A 27,861-nucleotide genomic window follows, 5' to 3' on the forward strand; every position below is an offset into this window, starting at 1 on the left:
CCTGCCTCTCGTCATTCCCTCCTGACCCACAGTCCCACCTGCGGAGGGAAAGTACCCGCCCCATGGTCAGAACCTTTCAAATTCAGTGACAGGAGTCCATCTCTGTCTCTGTATTTCTCTCTCTCATCATGAGGAAGTGAGACTGTATCTTATGCATTTTTATGGCCAGCTGCCCTGCTCTCCTGGGATCTGCCCATCGCCCCTGCCCAGTCCCCCCAGGGCTGCCCAGGCCCCGTGAGCGAGCCTCTGAGGGCGCAGCTCTGGTGAACCCCCCCCCCCCCAGGGCTCTGCTGGGTCGCCATCATGTCTGTCTCTGGGAGCGACGTCGTGTGCTTGCAGTGGAAAAGGCGAGTACGTGCCGGCGTTCTGGTGGGTTTCCCAGGGTCCTTGCTCCCCATCCCCTAAGGACCCTCGACCAGCACGCTGACGTGGAATTGGCATGCTGTGTACCAGGTCACTTCATCACCGTAAACAGTGTATGTGAAGTATTTTTAAAGTCAGTCAGAGGCCGTCTGTGTCCTTACGCTCAGTTCGCAGCGTCTATAACACAGAACTGCTCAGCGGGAGGCGTCAAAGGCAGCAGCAACTGTAACGTCTGCTCAGTTCGGTCTCCATGTCCGTGTGTGTCCCCAGCAACGTGTCCTCAGCCCCATGGCCTCAACTCCGTGTCCTCACCTCCGTCCCATGTCCTCACCTCCATCCCGTGTCCTCACCTCCGTCCCGTGTCCTCACCTCCGCCCCGTGTCCTCACCTCCGCCCCGTGTCCTCACCTCCGTCCCGTGTCCTCACCTCCGTCCCGTGTCCTCACCTCTGTGCCCTCACCACCATTCCATGCTCATCCTCATGTCTTCATCTCTGTGTCCTCACCTCTGTCCCGTGTCTTCACCGTGTCCTCATCCCTGTGTCCTCTGTCCTCTGCTCTGACAGCAAGGTCAACATAGAGGCCAGAGGGCGCCTGGCTCCTGGGATCAGCCATCCCCCTGCCCTGGGCTAGCGCTGGTGCCCGTGTGCGTGTCCAGTAGCTTCTCTGGTTGTGGTGGTGCTTAAGTGAGTAAGACTTGGGAGGAGAGTCACTGTGGCTGTCAGCAGAGCTTCTGGGGGGAGACGCTGGGTCTCCTTGGGAGCAGCCACAACCCCTGGGGGCTTGCAAGGAGCTCCGTGCACATGTGGGGAAGGAGGTGCCCAGGGCAGGAAGGGCAGGAACGCTGGTGACCTCTCTCTTCTCGTGCAGATGAGGACCCGGCCCCTCCCCCAAGGCCCAGCAGCTCTCTAGCTCCCACCAGAACCCCGCGGCAGGAGGGGCAAGCCAGGGAAAGGGTTAAGTTTAATTTATCCTGATTTCTATTTAATATCATGCTCTCCCCGCAGGAGCCGGCAGCTGCGAGCTGACTGCGCCCGCTCATTATGCAGCCTGTATCGCTAATGGCCTGTGACAAAGGCACACGGCTTCCAGGCCTCACCCCCGAGAGCCAATTACACACACACACTCCCTTCCTGTTTGCAGCACATCACAATGAAATTAAACTGAATTTCAAAATCATTTTCTCCTAAAGACATCTCTTTACAATAATTAATGCATGCTCTTCCTTTTCAACTCAAATACTCGTCAGCAGCGCTGACTGAATGTTTTAACGCTGACTGCCCCAGACTTCGCCCCGCGCTCAGCGAGCTGCGACTGGCAAAATCCACAGGGCTTGGGTTCCTGTGCTTTCAAAGAAAAAAGCCCTGAAGCTCTTATCTGAATTTAAAACTACAAGAAGATGGCCACAAAGCAAGCCAGGTTTCCACACGGAGACCGTTCAGAGGCCTCCAGGAGGCACATACAGGCCTGCACCTGAGGGACAATGACGGAGAGAGGCCTGAGGCCGTCAGACTGGCTCGTGGGAACGCCATGCTCACAAGGGAAACCAGGGGTGTGTGTTAACATACTGACCACACTCTGGCACGGAGACAGGACGTCCTGAAACAGGTGACCAGGCCCAACCACGGAGCCCTCGGCTCCTGTCAGGGTTCCTGAGGTCCGGCCTCACTCTGAAGGCTGACAGATGTCCAAGCTGCAAACCTTTCCTGACCATCCACAGGCCTGCTTCCCGTGCCGGGCACGGAGAGACCGAGGAGGCTGGACACCTCCCCCCACAGCTGCCAGGACATGCACTTTGCAGGCACAGAACAGAGAACCACAGAGTGAGACTCTGGGAGGACGTCGGACTGGCCAGGACCAGCACGTCCAGACCCAGGGCCAGCTGGCGGTGCAACAGGAAGGGGGCCCCTCGATACCTCCTACCAGGAAGACCCTCCCTCTGCCCCCTTCAAACCAGACCCTCACCTGGCAGGCCTGCACGGCACCCGAGACTGCTGGGTCCATGAGGGTCCCTGCTCTGCCACTCGGCGACCTCAGGCCTGCGACAGCGGCAGATCAGAGTGGACACATGATCCCGCCCCCACAGATCCATGCCGATCTGAGCCCAGCGAGGTGCCCATGCGAACGCTGTGTGGCCACGAGACTAAGGGCCACAGCCACCACCCTTCTGAGAGGCACACGGCAGCCTGCCCCCCCCTGCCTGCTGCCTTTCTCGTCAGCTCTGCGCCCCACAGGACAGGGCATGAGGCAGACTTCTGATTATGGGGCTGCATGTGGTGATATGTGAAAGCAGGCCTTTCTTTTCGGAAAATACTGTCTTAAGATTACTGTGAAATGATGCATTGTCAGCAACGAAGTTTTACAGAGACAGACTGGCAAAAAGAAAAGGAGGAACCACCAGAACCTGACCACCTACACGCCAGGAGCTCGTTCTCCACAAGCTGCAAACCTAATATTCACAATGTCTGCTGTGAAGTCCACACTGCAGGACCGCTGGAGCCAAGGAGGGAGGTGTGAGACCCTAAGCGGCTCTAGGTCCTGCTGGGAGGGCACCACACGCACACCAAGCACAGGGCCCCGGACGTACAGTGGAGAAAACTGCAAAATGACCCGAAGGAAAAAGGAGCCATATTCTACCAGAAGGACTTGGATCCTGGGGGGTGGAGGTGAGCAAGAAGATTTATAAAGCAGGGGGGCTCGGGGGAGGGGGGAGGGAGGGGTGAGGAGGGTCTTGGACATCCAGGCCCTGCCGTTGCCCCCCTCAGAGGTTGGTGGGGCTCTGGGTAGGGTGAGGACGCAGCCCTGAAGATGGGAGGCACACATGCACCCACCCCATCTCTGCCCTGGACAGAAGACTCTGGGGTGCCCGGACTGCCCCAGCCCCCACCCCATCTCTGCCCTGGACAGAAGACTCTGGGGTGCCCGGACTGCCCCCTCCTACCTGTCTTGAACCAGCCATCCCAGGTGAAGGCATGTCTCGTTTCTTCTGGTTTGTCCCAGTACTCTCGGAACACAGATGGCCCCCTGACCAAGAGCTCCCCTTCCTTCTCCTTGAACCCTGGGGTCACCTGCAGCATTGGAGAGAGCACACACCTCTCAGGATGGGGGGCTCCACCTGCCTTCCTCGTGACCCCCCAAACGACCACACCCTCTTCCGAAATTAGACACTTTGTAGAAATGATTCAACAATGCTTCTTTCAACACTGGAACGCAATCAGGCGGCATGGTGTGGTGTGGGTCCCGCCACGGCGGGGAGCTGTGTGTCACGGTGTCCGTCCTCTAGACTCGAAGTCAGGAGCCACTGACCCACGTCACCATCGGGGCCTGGCTGGATTCGAGCTGCCCATCCACTTCTCAAAGCTGTGCTCCCAGCATCGATGACTCTGTCTTCCGGGTGCTTCCCGCACGAAGCACAGCACACGGGCGGTTTGGGGGAGGCGTGGGCTCCCACAGCTGCCGGGGCTGCAGCAGCAACGTCTCAAGCGACTCCCGTGGGGCCTTCCGGAGTCAGTCACTCTGCCTGGTGAGAAGGAGGCTGACCACCAGCCAAGCAAGAGAGGACGGCTTTGGGGGTCGGCCCAGGTGCAGGACAGAGCGGCACCCAGATCACGGGGTCCCGGGAAGCAGGGGGTTCGCTCCTCTGTTGTGACCACAGCGCAGGGCAGGGCGGAGGCTGGGTTTTACAAGAAACCGAGCAGGACTTCAGTGAAGCCAGAGAAAGGAGGCACAGAGCACCGTGCACCTCAGGAGGCCCCGTGGGAAGCCATCATCAGACAGAGCAAGGTGACTGAACGGAGGCCAGGACACTCCGTTCTGACTCATCAGGTCCCACCTGGAATGATCTTATTCTGGGGAAGAACCATCCCCCTTTAAAAAAACAAAACAAAACCAGAGACCCTTTGAAAAAGGCTGTCAAACTGTCGGACGCATTTGTCTGAGGCCTGGACACAGTCCACACTTCCAAGGCCAACGCGGCAGGTGGGTGCCCAGAGCCTGTCCTGCATGAGCAGCTCTCCGCTGACGCTCCAGCCCACTTCCCACGCTCGGGGCCCAGCCAGGCACCCGCCATCCAGCCCACCTGGAGGAGGCCCGTTTGTCTTCCAGCCAAACCAGTTTATTTGAACTTCACCCATTTTCCCCCTGCTGCCCTTTATCTGATTCCACTGCCAAGGTCAGACTGTCTTCTCACCAGAGACGGGGGACCTACTTCCAAGCATCAGCCTCGAATCCCAATCCAGTGACAGTAACGTTCAGGGGGCGCCTGGGTGGCTCAGTCCGTTAACTGACTGCCTTTGGCTTGGGTCATGGTCTCAGGGTCCTGGGATCCAGCCCCGCATTGGACTCCCTGCTCTGATGGGAGCCTGCTTCTCCCTGCCTCTGCCCCTCCCTCTGCTTGTGCTCTCTCTCTCAAATAAATAAAAATCTTAAAAAAAAAAAAGTTCAGGATGGAGGGAAAGACAGAGACACTTGCAGATAAAGAAAAAACAAGAGAACTTGTGGCCAGCAGACCTCATCTAAAAGAATTCCCAGAGAACGTTCTTCAGACAGAAGGGAAATGACGCCAGAAGGAAACAGAAAACTCAGAAATGAAACAAAACCAAGAAAATCAGTAAGTATCCCAGTGAATAAAACTGACCACTCTGTTCCTCATGAGTTCTTTAGAACAACTTGGAAGGTGGGAAGCAAACGCAGTAACACCATCTAACATTCCACACGACAACCAGGCCACACAGGGAGAAGGCAGCGACCCACCCAGCGGTAGTCAGCCTCTCGACCCTGCTCCTGGGCCATCTGTGCCCCTCCTGTGAAATCCAGCTCTAGCAAGAGTCCCCCACCCTGGTACCCGCTCACCCGCAAATCTGGTATCACCCCCAGGTGACATCTGATCACCCCGGCCTGCCCTCAGCAGAGATCTTGCCAGGTCGGTGTAGCCAGACTCCCCACTCAGCCCTGATGTGTCCCTTCAACAAGTGCTCACCCACTGACCCCACCTGCTGCCTGGGAGTGCATCTCCACTGGCCGTGCTGCATTCAGTCGTGAAGCCCTGCTGCGGGGGCCCTACAGTTACCCCGATGGTCCTGGATAGAGTCCACCTCCCCACCTGCGACAAGGGTCGCTGAGTGTTCTTCTCTCTGACTGCAGGAGTTCTAGCTCCTCTGGGAACGGTAAGTGCTGAGTCCAAGTAGGGTTCAAAAAGTGAGGTATACACGTTGTAGTCCCTAGAACAACCAAAAACTGTACAAAACCACATGGTCAAAAACTCAACAGGCAAATGAAAACATAAGATTAAAGAACGAGTCCAGAGAGGCAGCAACGGCGGCTGAGCGGAACCGAGGGAACAAAGCACGAGGCCGTAACGAACGGCGGGAGCCCAAGTTCAACCATCAGGTTACATGTAAATACAGCACTAAACACACCAATCAAAAGCTTGCCGACCGGACTGGAAAACATGATCCGACCCCATCCCGTCTGCAAGAAACTCACTTCTGGTGCAGTTACACAGGCGGGGAGAAGCAACGGGATGAGACCACGTAGACCACGGAACACCAATCAGAACAAACTACACCGACTACAGCCTTAGTAACACCAGCAAAACCAACGTAAGAGCAAAGCGCATTACAAGCTGCGTCACCTGACGACAGGACGGTCAGGTCACCAGGAAGACATAACAATTATAAACATGCATTCACCAAGTGAGAGACTTGCAAAACACAACTGCAAAAATCCAAAAGCAGAAGCAGACAGTTACGGTGGGGGAGTCACACCCCCCGCTTTGTGCCAGAACCGACCAGACGCTCAGGGACCAGCGGGGCGAGCACCATACTCAACCAAAATTCACCCGAGATGCGTTAGATGACCTGAATAGTCCTATAACCATTAAAGAAAACGAATTAATAGTTAAAATCTTCCAAAAAAGAAGCCCCCAGGTGCAGATGGCTTCATTGGTAAATTCTACCCAACATTTCAGTAAGCATGTAATACCAATTACACGCAGTCTCCTCCAGAAAGCAGAAGAGGAGAGAATAACTCCAACTCATTTTATGATGCTAGCATTACCCTGATACCCAAACAAGACAAAAAAGCACAACAGAAGGAACCCTCAGAGACAGACATCCTCAGGAAATGCTAGCAGACCCAATCCAGCGCATGTGAAGTAAACGATATGCCACAAGCAAGTGGGGTTTGTCCCAGGAATGTGAGGCAATTCAATACTAGAAAATCAACCAAGGTGATCTACTGTACTGGCAGCCTAATGAGGAAAAATCAGTCGATGTAAAAAAAAGCATTTGCAAATATTTCATCCAGGGGCACCTGGGTGGCTCAGTCAGTAAGCATCCAAGTCTTGATTTTGGCTCAGGTCATGATCTCGGGGTTGTAAGACTGAGCCCCGTGTCGGGTTCCACGCTCAGCACAGAGTCTGCTTAAGATTCTCTCTCCCTCTGCCCCTGCCCTTCCTCTAAAAAAAAAAAAAAAAATTCATCCATTCATGATAAGAACGCAGCATATCATAAGTAGAATGGAATCTACGAAAAGCCTACAGCTGATGTCGTATTGAATACGTTTCCCATTCAACCTCACACTGGAAATCCTCATCAGGGCAATTAAGGCAAGAAGAGGAAATGAAAACATACAGACTGAAAAGGAGGAAATAAAACTGTTCCTACTTGGATGATTATTGATATAAAAACTCCTAGAAAACCTACAAAAATACCTTCTAAAACTAAAAAGAGAATTTAACAAGATTACTAAAGGATACGAAACCAATACACTAAAGTTGATGGTACTTCTATATGCCAGCAATGCACAGTTCAAAAACAAACAGAAAACTCCACACCGACAATAACTGAAAAAGAAAGAAAGGAGGAAGACAGCAGGAAGGGGAGAGCAGAGAAGAGGGACATCTGGTTACAAGTGTAGCGGGACACAAAACACACGCCCAAGCAACCAAAGTGGGTGCAGAGGCATACCATGTTCATGGACCAGTAGACTCAGCACAGAGAAGACATTAATTCTCCCTAAACTGATTTATAGAGTTAATGCCCTTTTATTTAAAAAATATTTTTTAAAGATTTATTTATTTGACAGGGAGAGAGTGAGCAAGTGAGCGCACAGAGAGGGAGGCAGAGGGAGAAGCAGGCTCCCCACTGAGCAGGGAGCCCGACATGGGGCTCGATCCCAGGACCCCGGGGACCATGACCTGAGCCAACAGCAGATGCTTAACCGACTGAGCCACCCATGCACCCCAGATTTAATGCAATTTTGATCAAGATCCCAAGAGAACTTTTTATAGATAAAGACAAGCTATTTATAAAATTGGTATGGCAGGTGGGGTGCCTGGGTGGCTCGGGTCATGATCTCGGGGTCCTGGGATCGAGCCCCACATCGGGCTCTCTGCTCAGCAGGGAGTCTGCTTCTCCCTCTCCCTCTGGCCCGCTGCTCCTGCTCTCTCTCTCAAATAAATAAAACCTTTTAAAAACTGGCATGGCAGACAGAATAAGGAGAATACCTGGAACCACTGTGAAGGAGAAGAAGAGAACTGGTGCATAACGCCACTGTTCCGAGACTCACCGTAAAGCCACCGTAGTTAAGACTGGCATTAGCAGAGACACAGATACACAGACCAATGGAGAACATGTCACAGCGTTTGGACTCTGCTGAAATATGTAGCACCCATCACAGGTTCAATACCATAAAGACAGACACTTCTACCAATCCTCATTCCTGCACAGATTTGCCAGAGTCTCTGGTCTAGAGAAAGCAAGTACCAAGTCACTAAGATATGCCATCACTTTCTTTATGCCAAAAAAAAAAAAAAGACAAACCATTTTTCCTTTCTTCAGGGAGAGAGAAAGGTCACCAGCAAAGTGAAGCTCTAAAGACACCAGCTTACGTTTCTGACTCAGCAAACAGACCATGGGACAGCAGAGTCCATTGATTCTGGTCATTGATATTTATAAATTTAGGAGACAAGGGTGGAGGGGCGATCAAGAGTGAAGATAAGCCAGCAGATGGGGCACAGTCTGAGGAGAGTAGTAGCAGAGAAACAAGTAATGTAAAACAGCACATGACAATAAACAGTCACCTACAGCAAAATGCGTCACCTGCATCACTAGGCCACAGCGGAGCCGGGAGCCCTGCAGGGGTCTCTGCTGTGAGTCCTTCGACCTACTCAGAACTGACACCCCACATCTGCTGGGATGAGAGCAGGGCTGGGCAGGTGTGCAGCGAGGCCCACACCTGGTGCTCTGGGGACCCCAACTGTGCCCAAGGACACTCGGTGCAGGCTGGATGGGCGCAGAGCCGGACCCAGGTGCCCGGCAGACACGCACAACGCTGCTTCCCACACTGCAGCCAACAGCCTGGGCTGCTCTCACAGGGGACACCTGTCTTTGGGTGTGCACCCCTGCACGAGGAGCCCCCGGCTGACTCCGCCCAGGGGCTGTGCTAGAGAACTTAGAGCGCTGCAGTGCAGACTTCCTCATCTGAAAGCAGCCTGAATGCCTTCTCTATCAGTAGCAGGCGTTGCTGGAAAGCCCCCTGGCTCCTGACCAAGTTCTTGATAACCTGGAGAGGAAGGCCTGGTGGAAGGAGGTGTAGGAAGGCAAGCAGGAAGGCTGTGGGCCAATGCGCCTGTGGGGCCCCCCTTGGCTGTGGGCTCCCGCCGTGTCCTGATGAATGGAGGCCTCCCCCTGTGCTGCTCACTTCTCAGGCCTCAGGATATGGGTTGGACTGGAAGGATCTGGACATTCACGCACGGATGAGGCCCATGGCAGGAAGGAGCACGCCTTTCAAGGGTGTCTGGGGGCAGGCTCTGGTTGTCGGGAACAGGGAGGCACAGGGCAGCGAAGTGCTTGCAGACGTTCATGGGGCACATAAGGGCCACTGGCCTTCCTCTTCCTTGTGAAGCTTCCCCATTTGGGGCAGTGCCACCTCGCACCTGGTCCTTGCTAGGGAAGGGGGTAAACCCACCGCATCCCAAGAGACAAGAGACGCATGGCTGATGACAGTCTGCTGTTTGTCCGAGGTGAGTGCCTCTGTGGGGGCAGTTCGGCTGCCCCACCCGTCGCAGGGCCAGAGCACGTCCAGCCCCACAGCACTCCGCCCCCAGTCCTGGCCCGGCCGTGCGTCTCGTGCAGCAGTTGGCAGCACGCAGCCGCGACAGATGGCAGTGACAGGCAGGGGTGGGAGAAGATGCGGGAGGGGAGTCCAGGAGATGCTGGTGGCCGTCGGGAGGAGAGAACCGAGCAGGCTGCTGTCCAGAGTGACAGCTTGCATATGGATCAAAAACAAGATAATTAATTTTTAAGGGGAAATAAAGAGAAGCAGAGCTCGCTGCGGCTGCCCTGCTCCAGCCCGAACCCCACACGCAGTGTCTGCGCATCTTCAGCCAGAGAAGATGTTTCCATGTGAAGGCCAGCAGGTCACACTCAGCTGTGGAGCCATCTGTCTCCTGACGGACCCTGTTGCTGCTGGCGAGTGCCTGGCTCTCTTCAAATTGAACACTGTGATAGTAAGTAAACGGATGGAGACAGTGTGTGACGTGCGCGTGTGACGTGCGCGTGTGACGTGCGCGTGGGTTTAAAGGTGGAGCCGGAGGGCAGCACATGAAAGATGCACCACAGCAAAGCCACTGGGTCCCGTGGGCAGACGTGGCACTCACCACGGCCCAGCGGGGGATGACACGGAAGCAGACAAACCCGTTAAGGTGCAGGGGGAAGCCTGTCCAGGCAGGGGGGAGGGGAACCTGCGCTTCAGCACCCCGAGTCCTACCGGACAGAGCGGCGGGACTCAGGAGGCACGAGCACAGAGCTGTGCATGGTGGGGACGATTGGGTGCCCCCGGGCTGTTGGCCATGTTACCAACCAGCCACAGCCAGGACAACCACGTGATGCGGACATGGATGAGATGTGATGGTTTCACCACACGAGGACCAACAGTGGGAGCCCAGACTGTGCCCTACAGGGCGCACACGTGTGTCCCCCCAGACGCGATGAGAGCCTGGCACAAGTGAGCTACCCTCCTGAGCTGTCAAGGCCTTTCTCGGACTCAGGCACCACCCTGCCACCACGGCCACTGGGAGCCACAGGCACTGCCCTGCCGCCACGGCCACTGGGAGCCACAGGCACTGCCCTGTTGCCACGGCCACGGGAGCCACAGACACTGCCCCACGGCCACGGGGAGCCACAGGCACATGCTCCTCTTCCCTCCTGCTCCGGGCCTGTGAGAGCAAACGTGGATTCTCCCTGCTGTCTGGGAAGTACCACTTGGCCCAGCCACCCCTCTGCTCCTGTCCTCCCCAGGGGCTCCCCTCTGCAGGGCAGAGCCCCCAGAGCCCCTTGGCCACTCACTCCTGATTCCCAGTGCTGGGTTCTAGCCAGAGAAGCACCAAGGGCTCCCAGGCTGCAGAGGTCTGGGGGACACCTTGCCCCGCGCTGCCTCTGGGTGCCATCACTGCCGACACCCATCTCTGGACCCCGGTGGCTCCATGGGACACTGCGTCCAGCCCAGAGTGAGGCTCCCTGCCTGCCAGTTAGATGAAAGGAGGAAGGCATGGGAGAACCCAAGTCCCACAGCAGGTTGGCCCACAGGAGGGTCTCAGGGAAGGTCTCCTGGGCACCTCTGTGCTCCCCACTCACTGTCAGCACCCAGCACACTCCTGGTCAGGTGTCCCTGTCCCTCTCTGAGAAGTGTGGACATCACGCCTGTCACTCAGGCCTACGGTGGCATTGCCAAGGTCTGGGTCCCCCTCACTGTGGGGAAGAGCGAAGGTGCCACCTGAGCCCAGATGGAACCTGCGTGAAGGCCGTGCACCTGACGTCGCTTGGTCAACAGACAAGAGGAATGCTCGGTGGTGGGTGAGAGATCCCAAGGATATGACACGAGCCATCCCGCACCCCGGTTGTGCGAGGGACACCCACTGGCGCTGGAGGGCTGGGGGTGGAGCGCCAGGGCGCACACAGAGAGGGCAGGGCATGTGGACGGCAGGTGGGTCTGCGTGAGGGGGACAGACACTGCCAGCTGTTCCTCGTACTCTTAGTTTGCCAACTTTTCTGGAAGTTTGAGATTATTTCCAACTAAAACCCGAAAAGAACTAAGAAACTGTCTTTAGCCATCCTGCGTCAGTCCTCACGAGTCCGGGCTGTACTAAGAATTCCGGTGTCACAGGAGGACTGGAGGGTTTGCCTGGCAAACCCTGTTCCCAGAGAGGGCGTCCACCTTGAAGCAACGTGTTCCAAGGCCTTGGAAGCAGGGCAGAGCCTGGCTTTGGGGCGGTCATCCCTCTACAGCACCTCACCACACGTGGCTCCTCCTCATTAGTGACCGAGGTCCCCAACGAGACCCGTCAACTCGATTCCACTGTGACACACCACAAAAACGACACAAACACGCTTTCTTCAGGACGGCCTGAGCCTGCTCGGGGTTCATGCACACTCCATGGCGCCGACGGGCTCCCGGGAAAGACGCAGGTCGTGAGCGGCTCTCGTGGTGGGGGGAGCCAGAGAGAAGCTGCCCAAGGGCCACTCTCCCTCCACAAGGTCCCAGGGGTGACAGTGAGAACTGTCTGAGTCCCCGCTCTGAAAGGACAGAGGGAGGGAGATGCAGAGTAAGCATGGCCCTCGCAGTAGCACGCACAGGGCCCAGAGTCCCGTGGTCCAGACGTGGGGTTGGTAACTCAAGCCATGGCTGGTGGTTCCTGCAAGCAGGACCGCAGGAGACAGGGCAGCCTCCCGGGTCACAGGGCTGCACACGGGGCCGTGGACCCTGAGGCCTGCGTACGGGAAGCACGGCGGCCTCTGACCTGCATGTGGTCGAGGCAGCTCTGTTCTGGATGGTCACAGATTCCTTGACCAAGCTGGGAATGTTCTCGAACATGCCATCAGGAACACTGAATCCCCCGTCTTCACATTTGGACAATCAGAGGTATATGCACGCTGCACCCTCTGGGGAGGAGGGACTCTGGCTCCCTCAACCCCCAGGGCCACCCTTGGGACACACTTCCTTCTGTCTGTCAAGGGCCAGGGTGGCCAGATCTTATCTGAGGTGCATTCCAGCACAGAGCTCTCTTCAGAGCGAGACAAGTGAAGACGGACAAGGAGCACCCTCAGGTGGGCGGGCTGCCTGCACTCCAGCTGCGAAGCAGTTAGAGTTCATTGCAATTTTAGGGGGACATGCTCCCTGGGTGTGCCTGGAGGCCAAGTCGTCAGGGGAAGGGCACCCGGAGGACGCAGAGGCTGGTGACTGACCCACACACCCTGACTGACCAGGGTCCCCTGAACTCTCCACCGGCCAACCCTGACCCAGCAAATAGGCTGGGTGTCCCCGGGGGGAGGCAGCTCGTCACTGCACGGACGGCTGGACCGCCGGGCGCTGGCGCAGGTGACCGGGGTATGAGCAGGTCCCCGAGGAGGCAGAGGGGCTGCAGGACGCAGGCTGTGAGCCAGAAGACGATTTCAAGGTGTGGCCGAGGCCGACGGCCCGTACCGGCCGTGTTGAGGCAAGAGCCCAGGCAGAGGGCAGTCAGGGAGCAGCAGCTGCGGCTCAGGAGCTCAAGGCTGTCCTGGAGAGAGGCGGGCGTCAGCCCGAGGGCAGCCTGGACTCTGCCCGCACACCGGTCACAACCGGGGAGGAGAGGCCTCGGGAGCCCGGGGAGGGGCCTCGGGCTGGCCCACACAGGGGCCCAGGTGAGGTCTTCTTGGGCAGACGGAACACCTCCTTTTTGACGTCACTGAACATTATCGTAGGATTACATCTAAAAGCACCCCATTCCACCCATTCCTCGACCCCCCACTTCAGACACGGACACCGAGACCACAGGTGAGGCCAATGCTGAACGGGAATGCCGGGGCTGCAGGGAGAGAGAAGCTGCCCACATCTCTTAACAGAGATCACCAACATGGGGCGTCTCGTCTGCGTGTAGGCTGTAGACAAAGTAATCTCCTTTTAAATCAAAATTCCAGCTCCCGCCAACGCCAAAGTCTTCTGCAATTCCCATTCACTTATGATCAGCAAATTGTAACTGTTAGAATCTTACTGAAGTAAGACGGTAACATTCCTTCTCCTCCTGCTTCCCCCTTGTTAACTTAGAGCAACAGCGAGAGCCACCGATTCCAGCGGCTGGGGCAACCTTCATTTTCAGGGCCCTGTGAGACACCATACTGGCCTCGCAAGGCTCTTGGAGCTGGCCACACCTGCCCTGGGTTCACTGAGTGCAGACGGCCCCGCCAGCACATATTTCTAACCAGATGGCACCTACAGCAACCTCCGTTTTCACAAGGGCTGTCCTGAGGCTGTCATCGCCCACCTCGCAGTGTCCCCTGTGGATGGAGCATGGCGGGCAGTGGGGCAGAGCACTGGCAGGCAACTGCCCACACGGCCACAGTGCCTGGAAACACGGCCAGCCACCACCTCTGCTGTCCAGGAGGAGCCATCCCTGCACGGTGGGGGCTCCCTTCCCAAGCAGACACCCTCACCCTCTGTGGCTGGCCTGCTGGGCAGTCGTGACTGCGTGCTGCCCGCATGCTGCCTGCTGGGCACAGAGAGCGGCCCACCTGTGTCTCCTTTTCATTTCCTTCCGCGTGGAGCACATAGGGGCAGCCCTCCTTCTTCGGGTTTTCTGAGACAATGCGCACCTCGACGCCTGGCAGCGGGGTCCCCACGGAACCTGCAGAGGAGGGAGGAGAGGGCTGCAGAGAACGCAGGAGAACCCGGTACAGCCGCCCACAGCCCGCGAGGCCTGACTCCGGACGCTCCAGAGCTCCGTCATGCTGCGGAGGCTCTCGGCGCCCCGGCTGGAGGCTGGGGCCGCTGCCGCCTCCCCGCTAGCAGCTGGCTATGCAGTACGGGCCCAGGTGACGGTGCGCTGTCCCTGGGGGGCACTGAGGACCATCTGCGCACAGCAGGCCCAAGAGGGACGGAGCTGGCAGGTGGAGCATGCCACCAGCATTCTGGTTCACTTATTAGGCACCCATGGTTTGCTCAGTGTGTTTGCCCCACCTGAAGCAGGTGGAGCGGCCTGCTGTGCCCCATGGCCCCAAGGCCACCCTAACACAGGACCAACGGGGCAGAGGTCCCGATACCAAACGCTCAGCGTCTGTGAGGACTCGCATCAACGCGTCAGGCCCTTTACTTTAAGCACTAGAATCAGTGAGGGTTTGTCATGGGACTACTGCCCGGCTGGCTGACTCTACAAGTCAGCATCTGCTCGGGATTCTGGGACCCAAACTCCGGGGAAGGTCAGCTACACGGGCCTCGTGCTGCTAGAATGGCGCTGCACTGTCCTTGTGGCTTGTGGCCCGTGTTCTGTATCTGAGGTCCGGGGGGTGAGGTCAGGGCCGTAACCAGAGGGCTCTCGGCTGTCCCACACCCTGGTGGCCTCACGCCTCCACTCCGGTCAGGAGCCCGTGTCCTTGCCGGGTGGAAACACACCCACCAGCTCCCTCCCATCCTCTGTCTTCTTGCTTTGCTTCAAAAGATGTTAAAGATCAAACTTAAATCTAGACGAGCTATACTTAATCATCACAAAACACACAACTTGTGCCATTTTGCGCATTCGCAACCTGGGCAACCGTCATTGCCATCTAGTTCCAGAACTTTCCATCACCCAAAAGGAAACCGGAGCCCTCAGCAGCCCATCTAGCCCCCTCCCCTCGCCCCCCATCCCCTGCCCGCTCCGGACTTTTCCTATGGAGCCTGGGACACGAGCCATCCCCAGTCCTCTGGCGGTGCGTCTGCTTGCAGCCCGTGGCCGCACAGGCACCAGGACACTTGAGACGCCAGCCAGGAAGCGAGGGAGTTTCATCCCTGGTGTGCGAACGAGACACGGAGACCAGATGCAAGAACTGGCCTGTGAACCCGGCCCCCTGAGCCCCGCTTCTGGCCTGGCTCAGCACAGGCCAGTGAAGACCAGATGCCACTCCACATGTGGTCTAGACACGCTTTCCAGGTGACTGTGAGATCCTTTCCTTTTCTAGATTAAATAAATGGACCCTTTCCTTCTGGATTCTTTTCAGCGACAAGCTTAACTCCTCCATTGTGTGCACTGCTCTCCCCAGGCCTCGGGCCTGTGCGGAAGGGCTGACAGGCACGCGGCTCGGCGGCGGGCCAGGGCCACAGTTCTGCCAGCGGTGGTGCCGAGCCAGGCCAGGGTCCGAGGTCCTCACACTGCTCCCAGCTGCCGGTGCAGTATGGCCGGACCTCTGCGGGCTGACCTCGGTGTCGGCCCCCAGTGGCCACAGCGTGTGGTCGTGACTCACGACAAAACATGTGCATTAAAGCCACAGCAGAGGTTCCAGGGAGAAAGCAGATGGAGCGCAGCAGAGGGAGGCCAGTGCAGGCCGCGGGGCCGCCAGGAGGGTGCTCAGGCCGCGCCGACACGACCAGCCCCACTGGCTGCGCAGTGCGGCCACGGGCCTTGGGGCGCACACCACGCTCCCGTGTCCCTGACCAGGTGACGGTTTCCTGCAGCCACACCCGGGTGAGAAAACATCGGATGCTGTCGTCAGCCGACTGGCGACCTCCTAAGGCTGGTCAGCTGCTGCTTCAGGTGCCCGCTGGGCGCAGAATCCCTCGAATACTCCGCAAGCCATCAGGAGGAATGATTACTGGTCAACCTCAATACGGCATCGTTAGCAGGACCCCCGCCTCGCTCAGAAATAAAAGCTGGCTTTTCCTCCCCTTTCCTGCCAAGTTCTGCAGCAGTGTGACCCCTGCTCGGCCCGAGCCCTCCCAGTGCCTCCTCCTGAAGGATGACCCCTGCTCTCACGCTCCCCACCTGGACGGAAGGAAGCAGAGGCTCCCTCCAGGCCCTGGGGCCGCAGGGGAGGTGTGTGGCCCCTGCTGCCTCCGACCACCTGCAGTGGCTGCTGGAGAGGGCCAGGGGCTCGACCGGACGCTGCCCTCCCCAGCTGACCCACAACCGTCTGCTTGGCTACAGATCGGAGCCTCCCACGACTCCCTCACCTCGGGCTCAACAACTCGCTAGAGCAGCTCACAGAACTCAGCAAAGCACTGTGCTCACTACCAGCACCTTCCTTGGAAGGACACGACTCAGCAGATGGACGAGATGCCCGGGAAGGGGGTGTCCCCGAGCTCCCCGGCCCCCAGGGCTCCACCCCCCGGCACCTCTTCTGCGCACCAGCGTCCTTAGGCTTTTTATGGAGGTCCCACAACGGACAAAGCCATGGACACCAACTCAGCAGGCAGCCCCTCCCCCCCAGAGGTTCACCCCTCCAATCTCCCGGTTGGTTCAGCCCCAAGGGGCTTTCCCAAGGTCGTCTCATTAGCACAGACTCAGGTGTCCGGGAAGGGGCTTCTGTGAATCACTAAGACCCCTTCATGGCTCCGGTCACCTAGGAAATTCCCAAGGTTCCAGGACCTCTGTGACAGGTGTGGAGGCAAAGACCAAATATGTATTTCTTACCAGAAGAGGGTCCTATAACCGTCCTCCTCAATTCGAGAACACCAGCCTCCCCACCCACTGTGCTCCTCCCCTCCTCTCATTCCACTGCTTTCTCCTTCTTTTAAAAAAGGAAGAAACCCTCTTCCCAGGTTCCTCCTGCCCCTCTCTGGCCTTTCCTCCATCTCAAAAGTGAACACCGCCAGCCATTAAGATCTGTAACGGAAGCGCTGACGGAATCTTAATTAATTACAGCATCAGACACAAGAATACGACTAAAATCTCTAGGCAGAGACAATGACTCCACTTTCACGGGCCAGAGGTACTGCAGGGTGAGGTCTACCCAGGGAAGACGCTGCAGTCTGCACGGTCAGCCACGGAACCCAAACCACGTCCACCCCGCCTGAGCTGGCCAGGCAGAGCAGGGTCCACCAGCAGCAGCCGCCTCCTGCCCCCCGGGGAGAACACCCCCTCCTATGTCCACCTGGGCAGCAGGCTGGCCACAGTCAGAAGTGCGTGTCCTTCTTCTGCATCTCTTTAAAACTGCTGTCGGCTCTTCCCAGATAACAGTAATTGGCCTGTGGCTCTGTCCAGCACCTAGGGAGGGAGGCGGCAATACGGCTGGTCCCGAGAGGACGGAAACAGGCTGATAAGGTCCTGGAGCTCCTGTCAGCGCTCCACGGAGCTGCTGTAGGCGCCATGAGCGCCTCTGATCTCCACCTCCAATTAGAGCGTGATTAGGCCCAGCAGCTCCAGGCCATGAATTATTCATCTCCCTTCATGGTAGCAGCCAGGGATGCTGAGAAGGAACAGCTGGAAGATCTGACCCAGAGCCTGACACGTGACAAACGACCTCTTCGCGCAGCAAGTCCCTCTCTCAAGGATGGCCTTGCCCTGTGTGCCTCATTACCTTTGGAGGACCTTTAAAAACGGACCCTGGTGGTCACTGCTGCGACCATGAGAGCAACACTCAGAGGGCACGCGGGCAGCAGGAAGGAAGGGGCCGACCTGAAGGACCCTGGGCTGGAAGCAGGTGTGGAGCCTGGGGGTGGTCGGCCGTGTCCCACGCGCACTGTGAGCCCAGCCCAGGCGTTGAGGCTCACGGACAAGACCCAAAAGTGCCAAGGAAAGTCCTCAACCAGGTTTCTCCAGAAACGATGCCACTTTGCTTTTTTCCAAACCGAAGAACTAGCATTGCACTCGACTGCTGGCGGCCTGCTTTGCAGACGAGGTCACCGGTATCTGATCCTGAGGTGGGAAGAGCGACTGTCCCCGCCGGTGCCCTTGAGGGCGGGTGAGAGCTGCAGCCACCATCTAAGACTCAAGAATTTCTGCCCGATGAGCTTTGGGGTTCAGAGCCTTTGCGTTCTACCTTCCTCATGGGGGGGCTGGAAAAGGCCAGGTCAGCTGGGGACCCTTGCGTGACCTCTCTCCAGGGTGGCGCTTTTCCCACTCACCTGGGGGTTCTCCCTCCACCACCCGGGGTGAGTCCCCAGCTAGGCCTCCCTTGTGCCTGCCATCCTGTCCTGGCTCCTGGTCTTGGCTCTAGGCCTTGTGTCTGCTCTTCTAATGAAGGCCCAGAAGGTTCCCCATGCATCTCTGTGCCCCTCTCTCTTCCCCCAAACTGGGCCATGCTGCTGTGCTCCCGGCAAAGCAGCGTCCCAGTGCAACAGTATGAATGTCCGCTCGGTCACACGCCGGGCATGCAGACCCGGACAGCTTGTGTGGTTGCCTCAAGCCTCTGTCAACGGGGTAAGGTCACCCCCACATCAGGGGCTGCTCTGGACACAGTGTGGCCGCTTCTGGGGGAGACCACCAACCCCACCCTGGGTACTGACCCACGAGAAATAAAGGCGCATGTTTGCAGAGAAGCTGCACACGAACGTTTCCAACAGCTGCACCGGTAACCGTCCCAAACCAGACACAACCCAGTGTCCTTCGGCAGGGGAGCAGGCTAAGAAACAGTGGCCTGTCCAGACCGTGGAATCCTACTCAGCCAGGGAAAGGAACCCACGTCCCCACGGACGAGCCTCAGACACGTTCCGCTAAAGGACCCAAAAGGCCACATCCTGTAGGATTCATTGTACGACATTCCAGAAAAGGCACAAGAAGAGAAAGCAGGTGCACACCTGCCTGGCCTGGCGTGGGGGAGATGCAGAGGGCGTAGAAGGGGAGGGTCGGAGCCGTTAGACCCTTCCGGTCTCGAGTGTGTGGTCAGCTACGTGTTTTCAAAACCTCACGGAACTGAACGTGGGAAGGGTGAACTTGACCGTATGTGCAAGACACACGGACACAGGGATATAATCACAGAGCCAGAGTTGTTTTGCTATGACTTCTAAATGGCCCGTCTCCTGTGTTTCGGACCCGCGGGAGGGACTGTCTCATGAAGCCTGGGAGAGCGGCGACAACAGAGCAGGGCACATCCACACCTTAGACCTGGCTCTGCTGGCAGATTCCCTGCTAAGGAGCCAGGACGTGAAAGTCTGAGTTAAAGTCAGTGGAACGTCTTAGAGAAGGCTGGACGGTAAGCCCAGGGCAGGAAGCCCTGTCTGCAGCAGACGGTCATCCAGACACGTGGAGGGCCCCGTCACCCGCTGCCCCTTCACCCTACATGGCTCCGGGTCCCCAGACGGGAGGCTCCGGCCAGTGGCCTCCTTGGTCTGCACGGAAGCAGCGCCCGCCCCAGGAGGCACTCTGCTGAGCACAGGGATCCTGGTTCTTCCCATTCTTCCCACTTGTCACCTGGGAAGGACCCTGGTATCGAGAACACCTTTCTGTCCCACCCCTGACCGGCCACTTGGGAGAAACATGAGCCCACGGGGGACAGGCCACAGCTGCCTGGCTGGCGCCCCAAGAAAGTTCTCTGGCCCCGCAGGGCAGCGTCTTCCCTGGCCCGGCCCAGCCCAGCGGATGGCTCGGGGCGGAGGGAGAGGACACAGCCGGCCGGTGCTGCTCGTACCTGGCACGCGAGTGGCGGTCAGGGGGTTGGACAGGGCCATGCCGGTCTCCGTCATCCCGTAGCGCTCCAGCAGCGTGTGGCCTGTGATGCTCTGCCACTTCTCCAGCACAGGCAGGGGCAGGGCGGCCGACCCCGAGACCATCAACCTAGCAGCACAACACAGGCAGCCTTAGCGTCTCGGAGGCGGCCCTTGTCCAGTGGCAAAAACCAGACACGCTCAGCAGTCTGCGTTCAACACCAGTATCCTCACGCTCGCGCTCACGACAAGAACGCCAGCCGGGACTACACTGTAACTCTGTTCTTTTAAAGAATTTGTTGGGTGCACCTTACAGTAAGACACGTCTTTAAAAGGAACAGGTACCCGAGGTAAAATAAAAATTTTAGGGTCTTTGGAGGCATTCTTTGCACACGACTAGCACGCTGTCTATAAACAGCCCTAAATCACAGCAATAAGAGTAAGAATTTGGTTTGTGGACACACTGCTTCCGGGTCTGGGGAGCAGGAGAGGAGACAGCCCACAGCCGAGCGCCGCTGCAGCCGACGGGCTTGCGGGGGTGACGCCTGTCACATCAGCATGACGCACACAAGAGTGCCCCGTCCACGCCGGCCAGGCAGCTCGCTCCGTGTGCCAAGAAAGGCTGTGCCTGCCTCCGACGGCGTGTCCCATGTCTCTGGTCCCATGAAAACCCACCAAGCCACCCACTCGGGTGTGCACTCTCTCCGGGCTCAGACTTGCATGAAAATCTGTGTCTGCAGGGTTGTGAGAGAAAGCAGAACAAGCCTCACGCCACGGAAGGACCCGGAAGACCCAGCGCATGTGTCAGGAAGGGTGTTCGTCAGCGGGCCTGGGAGGGACACGGCAGGGCAGGGGTGGGGGTGCTCTGCGGGGCAGGGGGCTCGAGGGCCAGAACGAATGGGAGCGAGCCCTCGTCCTTCTGACTGGACCACAAGACAGATGGAGACAGACTGACAGACAGATGTGCCTGGACAGACTCAAGAAAGAGAATACGCATGGACACGCAGAAAACACCGACAGCTCATTATATGCTTTAAAGGGGGTGGAAAATACTGCTTCCTAAAACTTGGGACTGTTTTGCTAAATATATGTGATATTAGTTGATCTTTAAGGCTTTCTGGGCAGGAGTGCGGACTGTCTCCATTTACCTAATTTTCTCTTCACAAACCGCACGGACAAAATCCTGGACGTGAGGCTGGGTGAAATGTCTGTCATAATAATCCATCAGCTTGGCGTAGATCGTAGGCACTGCCATGAAGACATTGATCCGTGGAGTTTCACAACCTAAGAGCTTTTCCCAAACCTAGAAAGGAAGACGGAGGGATACGGGGACAGTGAGAAAACACGTACACGCTCAGACACGCAGACACGCCCGGCTCCCACGCGGCTCTTTAGACAGAGACCACTCCCTCCCTTCAGCTTTAAGGGCCCGGACGCAGCCCCCACTACAAGGCGTGTCACTTGGGTGACACGGTCTCTGGCCGTTCCCGTGGGAGTGCCCTGTGCCGGGGACACTGGTGTCCGGCTGCAGGGTGACCTGTGAGGAGGGACAGCCCCGCAGGGAGAGAGCAGGGGCACGGCTCCGGCCTCGGACCTGCTGTCAGGAGAGAGGGCGCACCTCACACTCTCCCAAGTGACACCTGCGAGCCTGAGGGTCAGCACGGGGCCAGCTGGCAGGCACGCAGAGACAGCGAACGCACGACCGTCCGGTTGTGTCAGAAAAAGCCACGTGAATTTTGTATTCCGTTTGGTAACTGATCTTCCTCACCGCGCCCTGCTGGCTGCAGGGCTCGAGTGTTACCCCCGTCCTCAAGGAAAGCTGGCACGGCCCCTCATTCTGTGGTGTCTTCGCCACAGCGCTGCCGGGTCAGCTCCGGTCAGGATGCGCACAGACTGAGCCTCGGCACCCCGGACACACACAGACCTTGCCCCGTGGCGTTCGAGGGGCCAGTCCCACACACCCCGACCCCTAAGTGGAGGGGCCGCATGGAGGGCAAGAGTATCTCTCCAGCGAAATAATACCATTCTTTAAAAGACAAGAGCCAGCACCCCCCACATGGCAAAGCATGTGGGGAAACAGGAAAAGGTGACCCATAATTGGGGAGAAAAAGTCAACAGAAGCAGACCCTCGGAAGATCCAGATGTTGGAATTATCAGACAAGGGATTCAAGGTAATTATAACAAACAGGCCCATGGATTTTAGGAGAAAAGATGAACAAAATGCGGGAAACTCAAGGATTTCATTGGAGAAGTGGAAATACAAAAAAGAACCATTACAAAACAGGAGACGTATTGTCTGAAGTCGTGAATTCACTGGACAGACACAGAAGAAAGCGCAGAAGCAGTCAGACACGGGCTCACGGAGGAGGTCCACGCCGGAGGGGGCAGGACAAGACAGTAGACGGAGCAGAGTGGGCAACGTGTGGATGTCCGAGGAAGCACCAGTACAACACAGCTGTGGGCCTGGCAGGGACACCCCACGTCCGTGGCCGGCGGCCTCACCACGGACCACACGGCATGTCTTCCCCACCCGAGCTGCAGCGTCAATGCACTCCCCCCAGAATCGCAGTAAGTGCTGGCTGCGGAAACTGACACGCTGACCCAGCACTCCACGGAAGGGCAAAGACCTAAAGAGCCCAAACGAGTGCGAAAGGGAGAGCGTGGAGGACACACACCCCGCATCACTGGAATTTGCTCTGAAACAGGAGTGACCAGTGCAGCGCAGGACGGGTATAAGACCAGACCCCCAGGTCAACGGACCGACTAGAGCCCAGAAATCAACCAACACATGCACAGCCCCCTGTGTGTCTGTTTATAAACATTCCACGTATTTATTTATTTATCTTGGAGGGGGAGAGAGAGTGCAAGCGAGCATGAGGGGAGGGGCAGAGGGAGAGGGAGAAGCAGGCTCCCTGCTGAGTGCGGGGCTCAATCCCAGGACTCTGAGATCACGACCTGAGCTGAAACGAACAGTCAGACACTCAGCCGACTGAGCCACCCAGCACCCTGTGGCCAATTGGTTTTTGACAAAAGAGAGCCCTCACTTCAGCTGGGGAAAGAATAATCTTTTTAACAGATGGCACTGAGACAACTGAACACACACCTGCAAAAAGATGCATTTTACATCTTCGCCACATACAGAAATTAACACAAACTGAATCAGAGACTTAAATGCATGAGTTCAAACTGTAAAACTTCTAGGAAAAAATCTACACGATCTTGGTGAGGAAAGATTTCTCAGATATCACACCAAAAGCATGATCTATGAAATGAACTCATAGAGTGGATTTTGTCAAAACTAAATATGTGTGTTTCAGAAGATACCATTAAGAAAATGAAGAGACAAGCCAGACTGGGAGAAAATATTTGCAAACCATCTATCTGATGAAAGACTTATATCCAGAATATACAAAGAACGCTTACAACTCAGTAAGATAAATAACCCAACGTGAAAATGGGCAAAAGCTCTAAATAGTTCATCGAGGAAGACAGATGGATGCAAATGAGACCATGAAAAAATGCTCAACATCACTGGTCATTAAGGAAATGCAAATCGAGGGGCACCTGGGTGGCACAGTCGGCTGAGCATCCGACTCTTCCTTCTGGCTCAGGTCGTGATCTCAGGGTCGTGGGAGTGAGCCCTGCGTTGGGCTCTGGGCTCAGTGTGGAATCTGCTCCAGATTCTTCCTACCTCTGCCCCTCCCTGTTCATACACTCTCTATCTCTAATAAATAATCTTTAAAAATAAAAGGAAATGCAAATTGAAACCACAGTAGATCTCACCTTGCATCTTCCAGAATGACCATTACAGTAACTTAACAGCAGTAAGGGCTGGCGCTGACGTGGAGAGACTAGGGTCCTTGCACACCACTGGAGAGAATGTAAACAACCCAATGTGGAAAACAGTTTGGCAGTTTCTTAAAATATGAAACATAAACTTGCCCCACAATCTGACAATTCAATTCCTGCGTAACTCTGTAAGGTAAATGAAAGCATGTCTACACAAGGATTTGGGTGCAAATTTTCACAGCAGCATCATTCTTAACAGACAAAAACCGGAAGCAACCCACAGCCCTTCAGAGGGCTTGGGGGCAAACGGAGCATGTGCAGCCACACAACGGATGCTCTTCAGGATCAGGGAAAGCAAACACCGCCCCACATGCTACAACACGGGTGGAACTCAGACATGTTTGGCAGAAGGAAGGAAGCCAGACATAAAACACTGCAAGTTGTATGACTCCGTGTACATGCAGCGTCCAGGAAAGGGACTGTGCAGAGACAGAGGCCGATGGTGGTCACCAGGGATGGCGGGAGAGCAGGGAGTGAGACAACAGCGGACAACTCTAGACTTATGAAGAATCACTGAATCATTTACAGTAGTGACTTTCACAGTATGTGAATTACATCTCGACAGAGCTGTAAGAAAGACACAATGCGAACACTCAAGAGAAACAAGCTGGGAGACTGGCGAGCGGAGCCAAGAGGGGCACAGCTGAGAGAAGCACACGGGGCGCGCCACAGAAGGAAAGGCCTGTCAATCACCGTAGAAGTCACGGAGTCCTGACTGCTTAAAGCAACAATGGTGATGACGCATCGTGAAGATAAAGGAAGGAATAAAGAACAGAGGTCAAAGACACAAAAAGCACAGGTGCATTAGAGAAAAGCCACAGACACACAGTGAGCACGGGAACAGAAGGGAAACATAAACCACCCATGTCAGAGCTAAAGGAGACATCACCACAGATCCCAGAGCACTGAGAGCACAAGGAGAGAACTTATGAATTACAACGAATTTCACAATTGTGATGAATTGGAGAACTTCTTTAAAAACGAAAACTTACCAAAACTGACACAAGAAACAAAATACAAATATTAGAAGTCTTGTAAGCGTTAAAGAAATTGAACCCTTAATTAAAAGCCTTCCTGGAGAGGTCTGGGCCGGATGGGTTCCACGGTGAGCTCGAGCAAACACTCAGGGGAAGAACAGTCTCAGCCTCACAGCAACCTGCCCAGGGAGAAGCCCTTCGCAAGGGGAGCACTGCCCCGACACAGGAGCCTAGCAAGGAGGTCACGAGAGAGCTACAGACTTCATTCCTCATAAACACACATGCAAAAGCCTAAGCAAAGTACCAGCAAATAAAATCTAGCAATATATAAAAGGACAATACATCCCAACCTTAGCAAGTCTGCTGCAGGGCTGCAAGGCGAGGAAGCCAGAAACATGAAAGACTTTGATCAGTGTAAGTAACCGCATTAGCAGACTACAGGGGGAAACAGATAAGTAATAAATAAATAAAGGGGTAGATGCCATGTGACCATCACAGTAGACACGCCGTCTGAAACACTCTACCCCTCTAAGAGCTCTCAGCAGACAAGGAGGCGCTGGGTACGTCCTCGAGCTGATCTACGCATCCACAAAACCAACAGCTAGCATCACCTTAACGGTAAATGTTAATGCTTTCCCCGAGACTGCGAGTCAGTCAATGATGTCCACACCATCACCGCTTCCCAATCAGTGTTACGGAAGTAAAAATTCTCTGTATCACAAGGCACTGTTAAAAAAGACACTGGTTTGTGAAACGAAAACCAGACTGGAGAAAGATTCACAATGTGTAATTCTGACAAAGGCCTCTTACCCAGATTATATAAAGAACACCTACAGATCAATAACAAAAAGATAGCTCAATTTAAAAAGCTCTTTGACCAATAAGCACACGAAAAAGTGTTCAAGAGAAACGCAAATTTTATGACAAAAGTGAGGCAGCACTGCACACGCAGGGGGGTGGCTGAGATGTAAACACCCCAACAATGAGCATTGCCTGGGGTGGAACTCTGCCTCCCTCGTCACTGCTGACAGAAGCAAAGAACAGAAGCCAGAGTTCGGTCGTGTCTCATAAAGTCAAACACACACGAGTCCATGACCCGGTTATTCGATCCTGGGCAGGGGGTAATGAAAACTTATGTCTGCAAAAAGAGTTCCATGGAACATTCCTGGCAGCTTTACTCATAAAGCCAAAATGGAAACCACCCAAATGTCTACCATCAGGAAAACAGATGAACAGCAGTGGGACCCTTGGTGATGAGAAGGAATTAACTGTTGTCACGTGAACATGGATAAATCCCAAAGATGTTATGGGGACAGCAGTGAGACAAGGAGTACAGTCGCTGTGGGCCCGTCACAGGCAAGGCTCAGAAACAGATCAGCTGCTCTAGAGCAATAAAACGCGACCAGGTGGCTGTCTCCAGCGCAGCGGCTGGAAGGAGGAACGGCGGACCTTCCGGCTGGCTGGGAACGCTTTATACCCTGCCCTGGTGTGCCCCACACACGCACATTCACCACAACACGGTGAACTACACACTGAGATCTGTGAGTCGCACTGCATGTGCAGCACGTCTCAAGAAAAGTAAGCGGGAGCACACGGCCACACTCCGCACACCCTCACGTGGCTGGAAGTCATGTGACAACGCCTAGTGTGGGTGAGGATATGGCACAACCTCACTGCTGGGGGATAAAACACACAGCCGCCTCGGAGAAGTCTTCTACAGTCTCACCACAATTAAAGCTGCGTCTGGCACTGGTACAGACCCAGCACAGGCGTCTAGAAAGATCCCTATGGGACTGTCCACGGCAGCTTTGTGCAGAATGTCCCCCAAACTGGAAACAACCCCGTGTCCTTGAGTGGCAGCGGGGATAAGCAGTGGAACACAACGCAGCACACAGATCAAGTGACAAGCCACGCAGCGCGAACACATCTCCGTGCAGCGTGATGAGCTCAAGAGCACCCGGGAGCACGTGCTGTCGAGTCCATTCACTTGGCAGCTCCTGGCTCAGGGTCGTTCTGGTTTCAGCTGGAAACATCTGTGTCAGGAGTCGTTTGAAAGGAATCCCAGATACCAGATGACTTCTGCATCTCTCAAAGCTAAGGATGCTTTTTCTTCGAGTTGTGACGGCTCCATCCTCACAGGGAGTACCGAGCAAGAACGGCAGGTGTCTTGTCTCCGGCAGTGCCCTCACTGCCAGGGCTGCCCACGTCACCAGTGTGTCGGGATTCAATCCGCACGCTGCCCCTCCTTCTACTTGGTGCAGACCCCACCTGGGTGGCCTCACCTGCAGGCTCCCCCCTGTGTTTCCCCAGCATTTTCTGTTTAAGAAATCAGGCTGTGGGATCTGGAGACTTGGCAAAATCTATCCCTGCACACTGTGTCCCAATGGTGTCATTTAACGTGTTTCCCTATCCCCTGTATTTCCTGAGAACTGGTGGCTGGATTGAGAGATGAGATTCAGGGTTTCTGTTTTGTTGTGGGGTGGGGAGCGTCCCAGTGGTGGATGTCGTCCTGCAGGGGCACCTGCTGTCCGCACGCGCTGACTCACTGCCTAGAGCTGTTAGTGCTCAGGGTCTGTCCAGCGGGGACGTTCACTCCCACTGACGATAATTTACACACATTCGGTTGTACGTGTATCAGGCACGCGGCGTCTGCCTCTGTCTGTGACTCACGTGTGCAGCTGTCTGCACCCAGATGAAGACGGATGACATTCTCATCACCCCGGAAGGTCTTCTCCTGCCTCAGTGCCCCACCCCCCGCACCCACCAGAGCTGATGCTGGCCCGGCTCTGTCACTGTGCGTGCAGTCCACGTACTCCTCGTGGGAATGGACTCGACAGCACGTGCTCCCCGGTGCTCTTCAGCTCATCGCACTGCACTGAGATGTGTTCGAGCTGCGTGGCTTGTCACTTGGTCTTTGTGTTGCCGCGTTGTGTTCCACCGCTTATCCCTGCGCCACTCAAGGACACGGGGTTGTTTCCAGTTTGGGGGACACTACGTTCTTCGCTCTCGCGGGTGTCTCAGACATAACCTACTTCAAAGAGTTTTAAGACCTGATGAAGGGTTAGATTAGGTTATCTCTCTAAAGGCCCCTAACACTGGTTTTGTACAACTCTTTCCAGGCAAAGAAGTGAACTAGTAATTATCAGCAACATATTAAGAATTGATTCAGTCAACATCTGGGATGACGGAAAAAGTTCACTTAGGTGAACACGACCCCACTCTCTTATTACTGAGCAGAGAAACGAGCAGCGAAGATAAAACATGGGTGTGGCGAGCTCCTGCAATCCACACTTCCTTCTGCTG

General features: G+C 55.9%; 1 protein-coding gene across 5 annotated transcripts in view; it reads right to left on the reverse strand.

The window, feature by feature from the left end:
• ACSF3 (acyl-CoA synthetase family member 3) overlaps positions 1-27,861 on the reverse strand; it is a 52,123-nt gene that overhangs the window by 10,672 nt on the left and 13,590 nt on the right. For all 5 annotated transcript variants that reach the window (XM_026494584.4, XM_026494583.4, XM_057314247.1 and 2 more), the window contains 4 exons: positions 20,881-21,035; positions 19,717-19,862; positions 13,912-14,024; positions 3,303-3,429 (listed from right to left, as the gene is read on the reverse strand). In XM_026494584.4, the coding sequence (XP_026350369.1) occupies positions 3,303-3,429; positions 13,912-14,024; positions 19,717-19,862; positions 20,881-21,035 (541 nt within the window). The remainder of the gene's footprint in view (positions 1-3,302; positions 3,430-13,911; positions 14,025-19,716; positions 19,863-20,880; positions 21,036-27,861) is intronic.

Source organism: Ursus arctos, unplaced genomic scaffold, assembly GCF_023065955.2.
Source record: "Ursus arctos isolate Adak ecotype North America unplaced genomic scaffold, UrsArc2.0 scaffold_19, whole genome shotgun sequence".
NCBI classification, from domain to species: Eukaryota; Metazoa; Chordata; class Mammalia; order Carnivora; family Ursidae; genus Ursus; species Ursus arctos.